Source organism: Aethalodelphis obliquidens, unplaced genomic scaffold, assembly GCF_003676395.1.
Source record: "Aethalodelphis obliquidens isolate GAN/ISIS:26980383/991018 unplaced genomic scaffold, ASM367639v1 scaffold8, whole genome shotgun sequence".
NCBI lineage: Eukaryota > Metazoa > Chordata > Mammalia > Artiodactyla > Delphinidae > Aethalodelphis > Aethalodelphis obliquidens.
In genome coordinates, this window is record NW_020837952.1 from 56,010,943 (window position 1) to 56,028,191 (window position 17,249).

Sequence of the window (17,249 nt, forward strand, 5' to 3'; positions counted from 1 at the left end):
TGCTCAACAAGGACACAGAGGGCTGGGGAGGGTGGTCCCTGCAGACGGAGTGGAATTGCATGTGCCAAGGTGGAGAGCAGGAGCTGTCCTGGGAACAGTGGGCCTGGGCAGAGGACTGCATGTCATGGGGAGGTGGAAGGTGAGCATTCCACATCTTCTAGGGATTTCCTAATAATGATAAATGGCTAAAATTTATCAGATGCTTTACATGGGCTGTATCATTTCACCTTCATAACAGCCCTAGGATGTTGGTACCATTGTGATGCCCACTTTACAAATGGGGAAACTGAGTCAGAGAGAGGTTGAGTAACCTGCCCAAGGCCACACAGCTGGCCAGAGCTTTTTGCTCCTTTTCACAACCTCCTTCCTTTCCTTTTAGTGTGTAGCCATCTCAGCCGCCCACTCCATCTGCAGGGCATCAGGAAAGACCCCTGCCCACATCCAAGGTCAAAGTAGAAAGGCCCCGTGGACTGAAGTAATGCCCTCGAGGCCCCTTCTCTTCCCATCTACCCCCAAGTTTGGTGTGCCCCAGACCTCCGAACGCCTTTCACTATCAGGGTGCAGAGTTCTCGTGGTGCCAGGCCCCAAGCAGCCCGAGGGGGATGAGTCAGGGCAGGAAGGAGGATGGCGCAATGGTTAGTGCAGAGCATGGTGTCTGAGTCACCCTGCCAGCATTCAAAGCTTGGTCCTGTGTTAATTAGCTGCAGGACCTGGGGGAAGATTCTTCTTTTGTTTCGGACCCCTGTCTGCACAAGGGGGATGGCACACAGCACCATCATGTGGGTTAATCTGCAGTGCCAGGTGTGGAACATGTGCCCTGTGAACTGCCCCATCCCTGCCCTTTTCACAGAGGGAGGGTCCCAGTGTTGAGGCTACAGACTGCTGCATCCAGAGCAGTTAGACCAGCGTTTGTGCCTGGGATCTTGGCCAGTGGCTCCACCTCTCGGACCTCAGTTTCTCCATCCATAAAATGGGGTCCCAGCCCTTCCTCGCTAGGCTGTGGGGCAGCAAAACATCCTTATGACATCTGCTCCTAGAAGGTGCGCAGTGAAGGTGCAAACACCGTACGTTGGTCACGTGGGGGTCTCATACTCCGCATCTATTGGCGGTGGGGCTGGGGGACCTTGAAACAGAGCTTGCATGAGAATCTCAGCACTTCCACTCTGTATGTGTGTTTAATGGGACTTGGGGTGCAGGACCTTGGACTTCAGACTGTCTGTCCTTGGATCCCACAAGGGTCCCCCAGCTGCCCTGAGGAAGAAAGGTCTGGAAGCCCCCAAGGAAGGAAGGGAAGGGAGGAGGAAGGTGGGGAGAGAAGAGAGAAGAGGCAGTGGAGGGGCCCGATTTCCCCAGGGCTGCTGCCTTTCAGAAGAGGTGGGGGTGGGCGGGAGAGCATCTGGCCAGAACATCTGATGAGAACCTGGCTTGCGAACAGTAAAGAGCAGCCAGGACTGTGAGAGGAGAGATGCTTGGGGTGGGGGTGGGGTGAAGGTACCCCCCCCGACCCCCCGCCCCCTCCTGCCACCTCCTCTGCCGGGGTCAAGTTCTGTTCTGCAAATCAGGAAGGAGTGATTCGTGGACAGGACACAAGATGAAGGGAGAGAGGCACTGTGTATGCATTCATTCATCCATTCATCCGTTCACCCAAAGTAGCATCCACTAAGGGGCAATGGGGCCGGGCCTTGGGTCAGCTGTGGGGTCATAGAGAAGACTCAGATGCAGCCCCGTCTCTGTAGGCAGACCCTCAAGCCAGGAGCTCTGGGCCGGGGGATGTGTGCTCTATGGAAGCATCAGGGCCGAGGGGAAGGGCCACTAACGACGTACTTTGAGGAGGCTTCAGACAGGAGGGGGCACAGGACGTTTGAAGAAGGAGTAAAAGGGCAGGAAGGTACCCAGTGGCGGGGTACCTTCAGTGGCACAGGACCAGGCCCACCCTCTAGGGAGTGAGCCCTGACAGCCTTGGGGAGGAAACCAAGGCCTCCCCTGAGGTGGAGGGTGCAGGGCTGCAGACTCCTTGCTGGGGATTGTCTCTTACCTCAGGAGTGGGCACTGAGGGCCCTCTTCAGCCCACAGGCCCCTCCCAGGCTGGGCTGGGGCCAGTAGCTGTGTCCTCGGCAGCCCAGCCGTATGCTGCCTGGCCCGGCCTCCCGGTACCCACTGTGCCCCTGATTAGTTGGCACTGGCCATGGCAGGGGCAGCACACGGCCTCTCCCGGCTGCTCAGCGCCCTCCGCTGACCTGGCCAGACCAGGGAGAGAGGGGAGCCCCCAGGCCGAGCACAGCCTCGGCGCCCCTTGCCCCGGGCCTGGCAGAGCGGCCCCGCTAATGTGGGCTGACAGTTCCTGTCTGCAGAGAGCACCCCGGACCCCCAGGGGAGATGCCTGTCAGGAAGCACACCCCCGTCTTCCTCCTGGCCCCCTACGGCCACCAGGGCCCTCTGCCTCGCTGCTGCCCAGCTTTCCTTAGGGCGGAGGGTCTGGTCTGGGGGGTCCCCGGCAAGAAGGGGTGAAAAGGTTGAGCAGCTCCATCAGTTTGCCCATCTGTCATCCATCTCCCCCAGCTCCTGGCTTAGATGCCACCTAGAGACCATTTCTACCCTGATGCCACCCACGTGACGCTCCAGGCCATACTTCTCTCTCCTGAACCCCGGACCCTGAGATCTTACGAAGCAACTTCACATGGGTGTACACCACGCACCCCAGACCCCACCCATCCCCGCGGACCCCCATCTTTACTGAGGGCTGCTCCATGCCTCTAGTCTCAGGCCCCCAACCTCGGAGATGCCTGGGTTCCTCTCTACCGCCCGCATCCACATCCCACCCTCGGCTCAACCTTCAAGAGGTCTCCTGAGCCCAGCCATGACCCCCTCCACTGCCATGTCAGGACCAGCCACTTCTGCATATCAGGATGGCAGGTGAGCAATGGCTGGGCCGGGCCAGGCAGGGTGGAGAGGACAGGTGGGCAGAAGCCCTGGTCCCCACCCTGGAGAGTCACGGAGGAAGCCCAGCGTCTGGCCCAGGCAATCTCAGCAGGGAGGGCACCGGGCAGAGGCCGCATCTCTCCTGGGCGCCCCCTCAGTGCTCCCCATTTCTGTCCCAGGGGAAGGCAGGGGCTGCCCTCGGGAAGCAGCCACCATGTGGCCACTGTCACCCTCCTGGCCATGCAGCCCACAGGCCCGGTACCCTTTCCAGAGATGCGTCTGCATGTGCCAGGGTCACACAGGTGTGTTTGTAGACCATCTTGCAGGCTGGCGCCTCCTAACGGGCCTCCTTCCTCCTCCCTGGCCCACACCGTCCATTTTCTCCCCAGCAGCTGGGAGACCATGTGTCTCTTCTGCCCACAACACTCAGAGCGAGTCGAAGCCAGAGTTTCACATTCACTTGCAGGCAGCCCCGTTTCCCTCGCGTCTTTGCCCTGGCTGTTCCCTCTGCCTGGAGAGCTCTTCCCCCGGCTGTGCGCACAGCTGCTCTATGCATCTTGCTGGTGTGGCCTTTCCTGGCCCCCGTTTTATACCAGCCTGACCCCCGGCCCCAGCCCGGCCCTCCCCATCTCCTCCCCCATGCTACTTTTTGAGTTCGTAGCACTTACCACCCAACAAATGAGGAAATGTACTTACTTATTATGTGTGCTGTTTCTGTCTCTCCCTACCCCTACCTAGAATGTGTGCTTCACAAGGGCAGGGGATTTGGGGTGTGTGTGCGTGTGTGTGTGTGTGTGTGTATTTCTGTGTTTTAGGCCGTGCCGTGTGGTGTGTGGGATCCTAGTTCCAGGACCAGGGATGGAACCCTTGCCCCCTGCAGTGGAAGCTAGGAGTCTTAACCACTGGACTTCCAGGGAAGTACCTTTTGTGTGTTTTTTTAAACGGATGTATCCTTAGAGCTTAAAACAGTGCCTGGCACGTAGTAGGCCCTCACTAAACACTTGTTGAAATGATCCGTCCACTCAGCCATCACTCCTACATTCGTTCAAGCTGCCCTCCTCGGAGGGGCCGCTCTGTGCCAGGCCCTGGGCTGGGTCGGAGGATGCGGAACACCCCAGTGGGCCTTGCCCTCCTGGTTTCCGGCGGGGAGAGGAGGGCAGAGCTGCGGTGAAGGCCGACAGCGTAACAAGCGCTGTGACGGAGGGAGGACGGGGCTGTGACAGCTCATTGCGGGAGCACGAGCTCAGCCTGGGGACCAGAAGAGGCGACCACGCAGCTGAGTTTTAAAAATGGAGGCGAGATGGACTTCTGGGCGACTTTGAGGGCCCGACGGTGACCCAGAAGCTGGGCTTTCCAGGGACTGGAAGTGGGTCAGTCTGGCTCCAGCATGGACCCCGTCCTGCCGTGGGAAGTGCCCCTGGCGTTGCCCCCGGCAGCACAATAGCAAAGGACCCCTTGTGGCAGAGAGTGGGGGGCGGTGTGAGTGGGGGCAGAGTGTGCGGAGGTGGGGAGCCAGGGCGCCGGGCGCGTCTGCTGTCTGGCTGGAGCAGCGGGTTCAGGTGTGGCGTGGAGGGCGTGGGGGGCGAGGCTTGGGAGATAGACTGGAGCCAGGCTGTGGGGGCCTGTGAAGGGGGGATGGGGGCAGTTGGGATGAAGATTTACACTTTCCCCACGGGGGTGGCTGGGCTGCTGGAGGCTTCTAACTTTGGGGGCACCCCACTCGGAGGTGTCCTGGCCTTGGGGTGTTTCTGAGGCTGGACAGGAACCCCCGTCCTCTTCTGTAGATGAGGCCTCTGGGCCCCAGAGAGGGGAAACCGTTTCAAGGACGCCCAGCCAGGACTGGGGCCCAGATGTCCTGCTGTGGGTTGATGCCCTGCGTGCTCATCAGGGCAGGGGCTACACTGAATGTTCTGAGGACTCCGGGGTCCTCTTTCCCTTCTTAACTAGGGAAGCAGGGCCCTCAACCACGCTCGTGGGTCGCCTGCAGCCTGCCCTCACCCAGGCACACCTGGTCCCCACCCCAGGCTGAAGGCCTCAAAGGTCACACTAAGAGAGCAGAACCAGGTAAGCTCATCCTGAGAGAGGAAAAAGGAGAGCCATGGGGGAACTAGATGCAGGAAGCCTTCCTAAGTATCTGGGAGTGAGAATCAGAGAAGACTGCCTGGAGGAGGAGGCTTTGGCTGGGGGACAGTTTGGAGGGAGACGAGCAGGAAGGATGGTCCGAGGCAGATGGTGATGGGTCTTAAAGGCAGTCTCTCTCTGTCTCGCTTTCTCTCCATCTCTGTTCTGTCTACAGTTCTCTCTCTGTTTCACTTTCTGTCTGTCTCTCTCTCTCTCCTGTACCCAGTGGCAGGGGAAATGAGGGCAGAGTGGAACCATCAGATTTGCCTTAGCTAATTACTTACTTGACCGTGGGCATAAAAGGAGGATTAGCTGGGCTCTCACGGGGTCCTCCCTGGCTCCCTAATCGCGTAGCCCCTGTTTCCTGGCACGGAAGTGATGAACTCGTTCTGAGCCCCTAATTAGCTAATTATGTGGTGGCTCTGTGGCCCTGGGACTCCCCGGGCCCCAGGGGGGCTGTGAAGTGAGCTGCGGCCCAGCTCAGCAGAGGGTGGCAGGAGGGGAGGAGGGACCGGGCTGCCATTCAGGGAAGCCAGCCTGGCAGGTTCTCAGGAGCGTTTCAGAATTTCAATGTCCTGGAGAACTGAGAAATGTAATTAACTGAGCAACACAGGCTGGGCCCGGGGAGCAGACATGGAGAAGCGGGGCTGGGATGGTGAGGAGCTGCCTCCTCCAGGCCTTTCTGATCTCACCCCTTCTCACAGCTGCCACCTGGCCCTCCGTGCTTGCCTCCTGCCTTTGTCCTGTCCTCCAGGATTACTCCTTCCCCTTTAAAGCCCAGAGCTGACCAAGCACTCGCCCTGTTTAGAAATCTGCCCATGGACCACCCTGACCAGCCACCTAACAGAGAGCCCCGCCCTCCTTAGACCCCCAAGCACAGTCTGGATGCCCTCTCTGAACGGTCACCCCTCTGCGACTTTGCCACAGCTCCCGGCATCCTGCAGGGCCCAGCTCGAGTCAGCCCCTCCAGGAATGGGCCTGGAGCTGCCCTCACTGCCCAGGCATGGTCCGTTTCCCCAACACTGTGGTCCCCTGACCCCCTGCTGGTAGACTGCAAGCTCTACCAGCAGGGGTAAAAAATGAGGGCGTAAAAAAATGAGGATTTTGGTTTCCCCATGTGCCCAGCACCGTGCCTCGTATGCAACAGTATTTATAAGTGTTTGATGAGTGAATGAATGATGGGGCATCAGAAAGGCCTGCAACTGAATTAACATTTGGATGGACTGCAGGGTGCTTGCTCTGTTTTCTCGCTTCCCTCTTCTGCACACCCCCTGGCTACCCTGCAGTGGCGGGGGGCAGACGTGGCGAGGTGCGGTATTGAGCCTTCACTCACCCTGGCTTGCTCTCAATTGGAGAGCAGGAGCTTACAAAGGAGCCCCACTGCCTTTCCCAAGAGGAGGCTGACCTAGTTTTGTGGGGAGGGAGGATGGGGGTGGGCATTAATTATTGATTGGAAATCACTCCATACAGAGCTTGTGATGCAAATCCCAAATAACTACCCTCATGAATAACCACCTCAGGGGCTTCCCTGGTGGCGCAGTGGTTGAGAGTCCGCCTGCCGATGCAGGGGACGCGGGTTCGTTCCCTGGTCCGGGAGGATCCCACATGCCGCGGAGCGGCTGGGCCCGTGAGCCATGGCCGCTGAGCCTGCGCGTCCGGAGCCTGTGCTCCGCAACGGGAGAGGCCACAACAGTGAGAGGCCTGCGTACCGCAAAAAAAAAAAAAAAAAACCTCAAAAAACAAAAAAAAAACTACCTCAGCCATCACTCCTGGAATAAATAAAAATCTGGACAGGGCCACTGTTCTCCTTGTCACCATCCTTCCATCCTCCCCTCTCCAATATTCCACTCCCTCCCTATGACTTAGCACATCATTCATTCACAAGCAGTCATTCAATAAATGTTGGCTGAGCCTCTGCTCTGGGCCAGGACCTGCTGGGTTCCAAGAACACTGAGGTGACATAGACACAGGCCCTGCCCCCAGGAGGTTAGAGCCAAGTGGAAGAGACAGGAGGGTAAACAGATGACTACACACTAGGGTTAGAAGAAGATTGGATGTTGATGTAAATGGTACCTCCAAGGTTGTGCAACCTGCACAACTGTCCATCCTAGGCTGGGTCAGAGATGCTGAGGTTGCCCAGAACAGAAGAGAGGGAGAGGGGCTTAGAAAGGGTATGGAAAGTCTTCACAGAGAGAAAGCAGACCCTTAACTGAGATGTGGTGGCTGAATAGAGGTTTGCCAGGCACAAGAGAGGCAGAAGAGTGTTCTAGAAAGAGGGGACAGCATGAATAAAAAAGCATGGAGGTGTGAAATCCCATGGTAGCTTTATGGAACTTTAAATAATTTGATATTGCTAGACATAGCATGCACACTGGGGACGGAGGGAGGCAGAGAGGAAGATGAGGCTACAGAGGTAGGCAGGGTTCACAGGAATCACAGGATCTTGGGGGGGGGTGCGCTCAAGGGTGACCCACCAGCTCTTGACACTCTTTGGGGCCACAGACACTTGCGTGGACCTTCTTCCCAGAAAAATTCATGGCATCATACTTGCATACTTTACAGCAATTCCATAAGGTTCATGGACCTTCCGTAGTCCTTCCACGGACCTCCCCCAACCTGCCAGGGGTCCACAAACCACAGCTTCTGTAACTGATAAGAATGCCAACACTTTTCATACATAGTGATGACGTGCCCAGATTTGTGTTGTAGAGTGTGTTATCAGGAATCACTCCCTCTCTGTCCTGGGCTCTGCCTTCCTTGGGCTGGCTTCAACCCCAGGCAGGCATTATTCCCGGGAGGCAAATGGCCCCTGCAGCTCCAGGCTTAACTCCTCCCAGCTTGTAACCTCTGCAGAAAGAGAGCATCTCTTTTCCTGTAGTTCCAGCAGAAGTCTCAGTGCAGACTCTCATTGGTCCTGGATGGAGTCACGTGCCCATCCTGGACCAATCATTGAGGCTAGAGGAACAGGCTATGCTGATTGGCCAGGCCTAGGTCATGTGATCTCCATGTCAGCCCACCCAAACCACAGGACTGGAATGGGGGAATTGGTGCTGTTTTCATAGGACTGGGAAAGGGAGCTGGGCAAAACTACAGAGGTGACCCACCTGTCTGGGGCTTGCATTCCTGCGGATTCTCCAGTGACTGGGTTGGCTGGATCTTCCTGAGGAGTCAGGAGGGAGTGGGTGACATGCAGACAGTTACTGAAGCTGTGCAGATGATGTCACCCAGACTTGGGAGAGCTGGGTCCTTTTCACAGCTGGGGTACTGAGCCCGCGGGGAGAGAGAGGGCATGGAGGGTGCAGATGGGTCAGTCCAGGGCAGGAGGGGCAGAAGGGAAGGATGGGGAGACAGACGTGAAGGGTGGTAAGTGTGTGGAGCAGTGCCGGAAGCTGAGCATCTCCACTTCCTCTGTGGGGCGGGAGCCCCGGAGTTTGCTGAGAGTTGGCTGTGGGCCCTGAGCTGGGGAATCTTTGCAGAGTGGTTGCTGTCTTCTTGGGCCCATCTGCTGAGGGGCCTTATCCTCCAAGAGGGGAAGGGACTGGTTCAGGTCCCACAGGTCCCAGAGGCTAGCAGGTGAGGATTTGAACCCGAATCTCTCTAAATCTCTGTAAATCTCTCTAAAGCTCTATGTGCTTTCCACAGGCTTTCCCTACCTAAGGCATTTCAGGATGTCAGACCTCCCCAGGAGCACACGTTCTGCCCCCCTTCCCATGCCTGCCTGAAGCCCGCTTCAGGTCACGCGTCGCCCTCCCTGGGGATGTCTGTCTCCACTCCCACTTCCCCATCTTCTGTTTTGCCTCTGCCTTGGGTTGTTCATTGCAGCCCTTTCTTAGGAAAGGAAGAGTCCTCTTCCTCTGGCATCAGGCCAGGTCTGAGTCCCTAGGCTGGCCAGGGTTCTTCTGTAGGTGGCTCTGAGAGGTCTGCCTGGTTCCATCATGCAGTGGGCGGGTCAGCAGGGTGGTTTTGGCTGGTACTGATGTGTCCTGGCAAGGTCAGGGAACCACTGACTGCCCCGGAGATGAAGGACACTTATTAGGCGCCTACTGTGCCCATTCTGGGTGGGTGCTGGGCATAGGGAGATGAGCTGGCCTCAGTCCTAGGCCTCCGGGTACTTGAGGGTTGTGGAAAGAGTGCTAACTTGGTGTCAGGACACCTGGTTTAAATCCAGACCCTGCTGCTTCCTATCTGTGTGACCTTGGGCAAGTAGCTTCAGTTCTAGGAACCTCCAGTTGCCTCTTCTATAAAATAGGGATAATATTACCACCCTCACGAAGGAGATCATATTTGTGCATTACCCAGAAAGGCGCGTGGCACATAAAAGGTGCTCCACAAATGCCTGCCTATTGACCCAGAATCTAGTGTAAGTGTCGTGGGGCCCAGAGCCATTTCTGTGGCCTCTGGGAGGAGGGGCAGGTACCAAGGAGGAAGTCTGTCTGGTGGCCACTGAGCAGGCTGAGGACAGTAAGGAGCCCCTGCCCACATGTCCCACCTCTCCTTTCACTGCCCCCTCTCTGTTCCTCTAACCCTGCTCTCCCTCTGTCCTCTCCGGGACCTCTGCCCCTGTCTGCCCATCCCTCCACCCTTCCCTCTCTCAGGTATGCGGATCCTGGTGAACCTGCTCCTGGACACGCTGCCCATGCTGGGGAATGTCCTCCTGCTCTGCTTCTTTGTCTTCTTCATCTTTGGCATCATCGGCGTGCAGCTCTGGGCGGGCCTGCTGCGCAACCGCTGCTTCCTGGAGGAGAACTTCACAATGTGAGTGCAGTTCCACCCCTACCCTGTACCCGCCTGCCCCGGGCTCCTGGCCAGCTTTAGCAGGGGCATCAGTGGCACTGAATATTTCAGGGCTAGGAAGGTCTCCACATTGAGACCTGGTCCCGATCCTTATTTCCAGTGGTACAGGGAGATTAAGGGATGTGCCCAGGTGAGTTGGTGGTAGGTCTCTCATGAATGGCTGGACACCAGAATGAGCACAGAAGTCCTCTGGGCTCTCAGACTGGGTATCAAAAAGTCCCAGCCCAAGATAGGCCCTTAGATGCTAATTCAGTACCTAGTGACTCTCACTTAACACACAGTTTTAACTTACTTGGGAATTGGGACCAAAAGAGTGGAAGCAGCAAACGAGAAGGAGGTTGGGTAAGAGGAAAGAGGGTGGCTAAGATCCAAGCAGAAGTGGGGACAACATGGAATAAAGAGACAGAAAACCTTCAAAGCAGACGTGGAAACTGGCTTTCTAATTACAGCACAGACGTTCCTATCAGGGACTGAGTCACCAGGGAAAGGTCAGCTCGCATTCGGCCCACTTGTGTCTAAAAGCAGTGGGGTGAGCAACTCCTCAGAGAGATGATTGTCCAAAGCTGTGTAAACAGAAATCAAGCTTTCGCTCTTGGAGGAGTTGCGTTGAGTTATCTGAGAAATGTGACATCTACAGAACCTCAGCAACGAGGGATAAGCAGCGTCTCTGAGTGTACATACATGCCCATATGTGTTTGGACAGGGCTATACTTTCACTTTGTTTCACTGATAGGCGTTAGTGCACTCCTGCTGTGTGCCAGGCCCCAGGGAGACTGAAGTAAAAAAGCATTTTCATTCATCCTGTCACTCGACAAACTCATCCAAGTGGCAGCTCTTGCCCAGCCTGTGCTCGGGCCGAGGACACAGCAGAAGGTGGAGTTCCTGCCCCTGGGGAGCGAGGACTGCAGGAGGGACAGTTCTTGTCCCTGGGGACACTGCACGGGCATGGGCTGGACCTCCCTCTTGGCCTGATTGTTGGTTGTGAGGATGGAGCTAAGCTGGAGAGCCAGGGGGAAGCCTGGGGAAGGGGACTGACCCGCCCATCACTGTGGGGGAACAGTAGGGTACCTGGGTAGATCAGGGACGGGGCACCCTTGTGGGTAAGAGCCCTGTGGGGGGCAGGGGTGCACTCACTGTGTCAGTCATTTGGAAGAGGTGGGCCCTGAGTCAGGGCCTGGGGCAGCAGGAGAGGAGGACCCTGCTTCTCCTGGTCTGGCCTTCAAAGATGGAGACGGGTAGGTATGAGCTCTCAGCTTTGGGTTCAGGTCTCATCCAGGCCCCTCCGTGCCATATGGATCTTTCTCTAGGTCATTCCAACATGGCCGCTTTCTCATTATCCCAGCTCAGCCCTGATGTCGCCTTGTCCTGGAGGCCTTCCCTCACCATCCCCCTCCCCCAGACCCTCTATTGCCTTATCCTGCTTGATTTTCTTGGTACTATCTCTGTCTGCAATTATGTCACTTGTGCGTTTATTTTCTTGGTTGTTGGGTATCTCTAGACCAGTTTATTTACTTGGTTAGCAAGGATGAAGCGCTTCTGTGTGACAGGGGCCGTGGAGGTGATGCTTGACTTTTGATCCCTTGTGGAGACCAGGAAACGGAGGCTGAGAGAGGAGAATCTTGCTCCAGGGCACCCAGCTTGGCGAAGTGAGAGATAGAATTAGAACCTGGGTTCCCCTGACTCTAAAGCCCGCTGTGACTGCCCCGCGGGGAGTGTGCACGAAGCATCCCTCCAGGCACATGAGCCCCTCAGGAGACCCCAGGTGGTCATTCGGAGTGTTCTTGATGAGCACAGAATCAGGACGATGTCACCCAGCTAGGAAGTGGCAGGGCCCGGAATCTGAGCCCTGGTCTGGTGTCCTCTGCAAAGCATCTGGTCCCTTCTTGCCGATTCTGTCTAGGCATTAATGCACACACACGACTATTTACACCCCAGACAGGTTTTAAAACTGAGAATGGCTCTGGCAGCGTGTCTTGAGTGTGTTTTTCATCAGTGTTCCTTATTCCACGAATGAATAAGAAGCTGGCGAGCCAGCTTCTGTTGATGGACCTTGCGAGGTTTCCAAGTTTTTGCTCTTACATACAAGCCTGCAGGGAGCATCGTGTATGCTTGCGATCTTTGTGATCAATGGCTAGACTCATAATGTCTAGTCAAATCAGAGATATTGCGGGTTTGGCTCCAGACCACCACAGTAAAGCGAGTCATACGACTTTCTTGGTTTCTCAGTACATATTATGTTCACACTATACTGTAGTCTATTGATTGTGCAATAATATTAAAAAGAGAGCATACCCCAATTAAAAAGTACTTCATTACCAAAAGATGCTAGCCGTCATCTGAGTCTTCCGTGAGTTGTAATAGTAACAACAAAGATCACTGATCACAGATCACCACGACAAATATAATAATAATAAAAGTTTGAAATATTACAAGAATAATCAAAACGTGACAGAGACACAAAGTGAGCAAATGCTGTTGGAACAATGGCGCCGACAGACGTGCTCGATACAGGGTTGCCACAAACCTTCAATTTGTAAGAAGTGCAATAAAGAAAAGCTCAAAAAACCCGAGGTATGCCCCTGTGTCCATTTTTTTAAAATACTTTTTTTGGTTAAGGTATAAATTACACTCAGTAGCAGGCACAGCTATTAAGTGCTCAGTGAGGTTTTAACCTGGGTTGCACATCACTGTAAATCTACCCTGAGAAACTCACTGTCCCCAGCAAGGCTCCCTCCTGCCCTTTCCCAGTCACCTTCCCCCTCACCCCAAAGTAGCAGCTATTCTGACCTCTATCACCATAGATTCCCTTTGCCTGTTTCTGAGGTTTCTTTAGATGGAATCATATAGGCCGTTACCTTTTGTGTCTGCATCTTTGTCTCAGTGTCTGTGAGGTTCACCCAAGTTGTTGCTTGTGTATTTCCTTTTTCATTTTTTTAAAAAAAATCATCTCTAGATTACTTATTTTTTTAAAAAAATATTTATTTATTTAGGCTGTGCCGGGTCTTAGTTGTGGCATGGGGGATCTTTGTTGTGGCATGCAGACTCTTAGTTGCAGCATGCATGCAGGATCTAGTTCCTTGATCAGGGGTCAAACCCGGCCCCATGCTTTGGGAGCGTGGAGTCTTACCCACTGGACCACCAGAGAAGTCCCTCCTTCTTTTTCACTGCTGTGAGGATTCTGCCGAGTGAATATACCACTATGTGTTTTTCCATTCTCCCGTTGATCTGGGCGGTTTCTGGTTCTTTGGCTCTATGACTGATGAATACTCTTGTCCATGTCTTTGGGTGGATATGGCCATTCCTTCTCTTGGGTAAATTCTCAGGGGTAGAATTGCTGGGTTAAGGGAGTGCATATGTTTATTGGCTTTAGTAGATTTTTTTTTTTTTTTGCGGTACGCGGGCCTCTCACTGTTGTGGCCTCTCCTGTTGCAGAGCACAGGCTCTGGACGCGCAGGCTCAGCAGCCATGGCTCACGGGCCCAGCCGCTCCGCGGCATGTGGGATCTTCTCGGACCGGGGCACGAACCCGTGTCCCCTGCGTCAGCAGGCGGACTCTCAACCACTGCGCCACCAGGGAAGCCCGGCTTTAGTAGATTTTGCCAAACTGTTTTCCAGGATGGTTGCACTAAATGTTCGCTAGCAAAGTCTAAGAGTTCCAGTTGCCCTACATCCTTCAGCAACATGTGGAATTGTCAGTCCTTTAATTTTTACTATTCTAGTGAGAGTGCAGAGGTGCCTTATTGTGGTTTTAATTTGAATTTCCCTGATGACTAGTGGTAATAAGCACCTTTCCGTGTGTTTATCAGCCATTGGTGTATCTCCTTGTGAAGTGTTTGTATGGTCTTTTGCCATGTTAAAGTTGGATTGCCTTTCTTTTTCTTATAAATTTGTAGCAGACCTTTATATCCTGGATTTGAGTCCTTTGGTGGATATATATATATTGCAAATATTTGATTCCAGTCTAAGTTTTCTGTTTTCACTCTTTTTTTTAAAAAATATTTTAAATTTTGTTATTTTTCTTTTAAATTTTTTTCTTTCTCCTTTTTATTTCTTTTTAAATAAAAAGTTCTTTTTGTTCCTTTATATATTTTTTCTGTTTTTCTTTTATTGTCTTTAAAATTTTTTTCTTTTTTCTTTTTGTTTTTCTTCTGTTTTCACTCTTTTTCCTTTTTAAAATATTTTTGTTTTTTATTTCTTTAGAAAATTTTGTTCCTTTATATTTTTCTGTTTTTTCTTTTCCTTTTAAAAATTTTTTCTTTTTGTTCTTTTTCTGCTTTCACTCTCTTAATGGTGTCATTTGATCGACAAACAGCAGCTCTCAGTTGTAATGAAGACCAGATAGCAATCATTTTCCTAGTATGCTTTTTGTATCCAGTTTAAGAAATCTTTTCCTAACCCAAGGTTACCAACTGTCCTCCAGTGTTTTCTTTTAGAAGCTTTCTTGTTTTTATCTTTCACATTTAGGTCTATATTCCATTTCAAATAATTTTTAGTACGACCTGTGGTTGGGGTCAAGATTCATTTTTTATATGGATGACCGATTGTCCCAGCACCACTGATGAAGAAGTCCATCCTTTCTCCACTGAATTGCAGTAGTGCCTTTATTAAACTGTCTGGGGACCATATGTATTTCGGTTGGATGTCTACATGTTAATTGTTAATGGATGTTGTTGCCAAATTGCCCTCTAAAAAGGTCATGTCAACTTACACTCCCACCAATAGTGTATTAACGTGTTTGCACTCTCCCCATACTCAATATTATCAGCCCTGAAATGTTTGCTGTTTGGATGGATGTAAAATGATCTCACTGTTATTTTTTTTTATTTTTATTTTTTTGCGGTACGCGGGCCTCTCACTGTTGTGGCCTCTCCCATTGCGGAGCACAGGCTCCGGACACGCGGGCTCAGCGGCCATGGCTCACGGGCCCAGCTGCTCCGCGGCATGTGGGATCTTCCCGGACAGGGGCACGAACTCGTGTCCCCTGCATCGGCAGGCGGACTCTCAACTACTGCGCCACCAGGGAAGCCCAGGATCTAACTTTTTTATTTTCCACATGGATAGAAAATGTCTTAACACCATTTACTGACTAGTCCTTCCATTCCCCATGGACCTCAAAAGGTGTCTCTATAATATACTAAGTTGTCTTTTATACCTGGGTTTGTCCCTGTGCTCTGTGATGTTCCACAATTCTTTCTGTTCCTGTTGCAATACCACACTCTAATAATAATCATACTTGTAGAGTATTTTGTTCTCCTGGAGGACTGCGCTCCACTCATCTTTATTCTTTTAAAAAATTGTATTGACTGCTCTCCCGTTCATATAAATCCTAGAACCATCTGGCCAGGTTTCATAGACAAAATCATGTTGAGATTTTGATTGGGATTGCAGTGAATCATAGATTAGCTCTACAGGATGGGCAGGGCAGGCATTGTCATCTCTGTTTTACAGATGAAGAAATTGAGGTCCAGAGAGGGGAAGTGACCAGCCCAAGGTCACATAGATGGGAGAGGGTGGGGCAGGAAGGTATCTTACCTTCATCTGTTGAATCAGCAAAATTCAGCATTTGTATATTAAGCACCTACTCTGCTCCGACCACAGTGTGTGGGTACTAGGGATGCTGAGACCCAGTCCTTTCCCTAAAAGAGCTCCAGCCGCCCAGGGGAGTTGGGTGCATTTTTCCCCAAGAGCAATAACGGGGGTGAGTGCAGGGCCCAGTCTTCCCTGAGGCTCCCCCAGGGAAGGCTCCCTCTTGGTGTTGGGGGGGGACCCCGGAACTGCCCACAGTGGGCAGGTGGGAGTTTTGGTGACCATGGCAGAGGGGGGGAAGAGTGTCCCAGGCAGGGGGAACAGCATGTGCGAAGGTCTGGAGGCGATGATGGCATGTTGGGCCAGTCTTGCCATGCTGTGTGGCAGTGACCCCTCCCCTTCTCCTCTTTCCCCACCATCACCTGTGGACAGACAAGGGGATGTGGCCCTGCCCCCCTACTACCAGCCGGAGGAGGACGACGAGATGCCCTTCATCTGCTCCCTGTCGGGGGACAACGGCATCATGGGCTGCCACGAGATTCCCCCGCTCAAGGAGCAGGGCCGCGAGTGCTGCCTGTCCAAGGATGACGTCTATGACTTTGGGGCGGGGCGCCAGGACCTCAACGCCAGTGGGCTCTGTGTCAACTGGAACCGCTACTACAATGTGTGCCGCACAGGCAGCGCCAACCCCCACAAGGGCGCCATCAACTTTGACAACATCGGCTACGCCTGGATCGTCATCTTCCAGGTGGGGCCCTCGGGCCTGGCGCCGGCCCCCATGCTGGGTGGGGTGAGCAGCTTCACCTGGCAGGCGGGGCTCTGTGCTGGGGGTTTGCCACCCGTGTCATTGAAACCTACCCGTCCTGCTGGCACAACAGGCACTATCAGCCCATGTTACAGACAGAGCAACTGAGGTTCGAAGAAAGGGCTGTAGGCCCTCGGGTGTATTGCCTGATGCCTCTGTGCCTCAGTTTTCTTATCTCTAAAATGGGGGTAATAACAGCTGCCCCCCCCGACCTTGAGTGGCTGAGAAGAATAAACCAGATTGATGCCAGCCGAGCCTGGTGTGCAGTGAGTGCTCAGTCAAGGTTGCCTTCCTGCTGTCGTCAGAAGGAAGGATGGGGCAGGTGCAGAGGGTGGTGGCTGAGAAGCCGCTGAGGGGTCTGCTTGGCACGCTTCGCTCTGGGGAGCAACAGGATCACAGAATTCAGAGCTGCAAGGTGTGATGTCATCACAGCCCAGCAGCTGCGTTTTGGGTCCCTTCGGCCCCGAGAAGGTGGGTGGCAGTGACCTGGCAAACGCTCTGTGCATTTGCCAGAAGCGAACAAGACCGCGGTGCTGGGGGCACTGGGCGTTCGTCTCGCCCAAGGCTCTTCTGCTTTCCTCTCTGGGAAAGCGCATGGGCGACAGAGTCACACCAGGCTTCTCACAGCCCCCGTCCCGGGCTCACCTGAGCTGCGCCCTGACCCTGCCAGGTAGGCTCTGTTGATCCCACACACTGAAGAAGCAGCCGAGGCTCAGAGAGTGGCCCAGGGGGTGAGCTGGCGCCGCAGCCCAGGGCCCCCTGCTTCCAGTCCTTCTGCCTTGGTGTGGAAGACTGGAAGGTGGGGGGCTCTGGAGCGAGAGGCACCAGGTTAAGTCCCTCGTCCACTCCTTCCTGGCTGTGTGACATTGGGCGAGTGTCCTACCCTTCTGAGCCTCCGTTTCCTCACTTGCGTGTTGGGGATGGGGATGGCTGCCCCGTGGAGCCCTTGGGAGAAGTATGAGGGGGGACACGTGTCGAGTGTCCCGGCACGCAGCGGGGCTTCTGTCTGGGGCAGCTTCCCCTTTGCTGCCCGCCTTCCTGGAGGCTCAGCCGTCTCAGGCTCTCGCTCTCCTCTTCTGCTCCGT

At 54.0% G+C, this 17,249-nt stretch overlaps 1 protein-coding gene across 1 annotated transcript in view; it reads left to right on the forward strand.

The window, feature by feature from the left end:
- The window catches only part of CACNA1I (calcium voltage-gated channel subunit alpha1 I), a 106,227-nt gene that overhangs the window by 43,264 nt on the left and 45,714 nt on the right, over positions 1–17,249 (forward strand). Inside the window, exons 5-6 of the mRNA XM_027107711.1 lie at positions 9,636–9,795; positions 15,792–16,107. Of these exons, the coding sequence (XP_026963512.1) occupies positions 9,636–9,795; positions 15,792–16,107 (476 nt within the window). The remainder of the gene's footprint in view (positions 1–9,635; positions 9,796–15,791; positions 16,108–17,249) is intronic.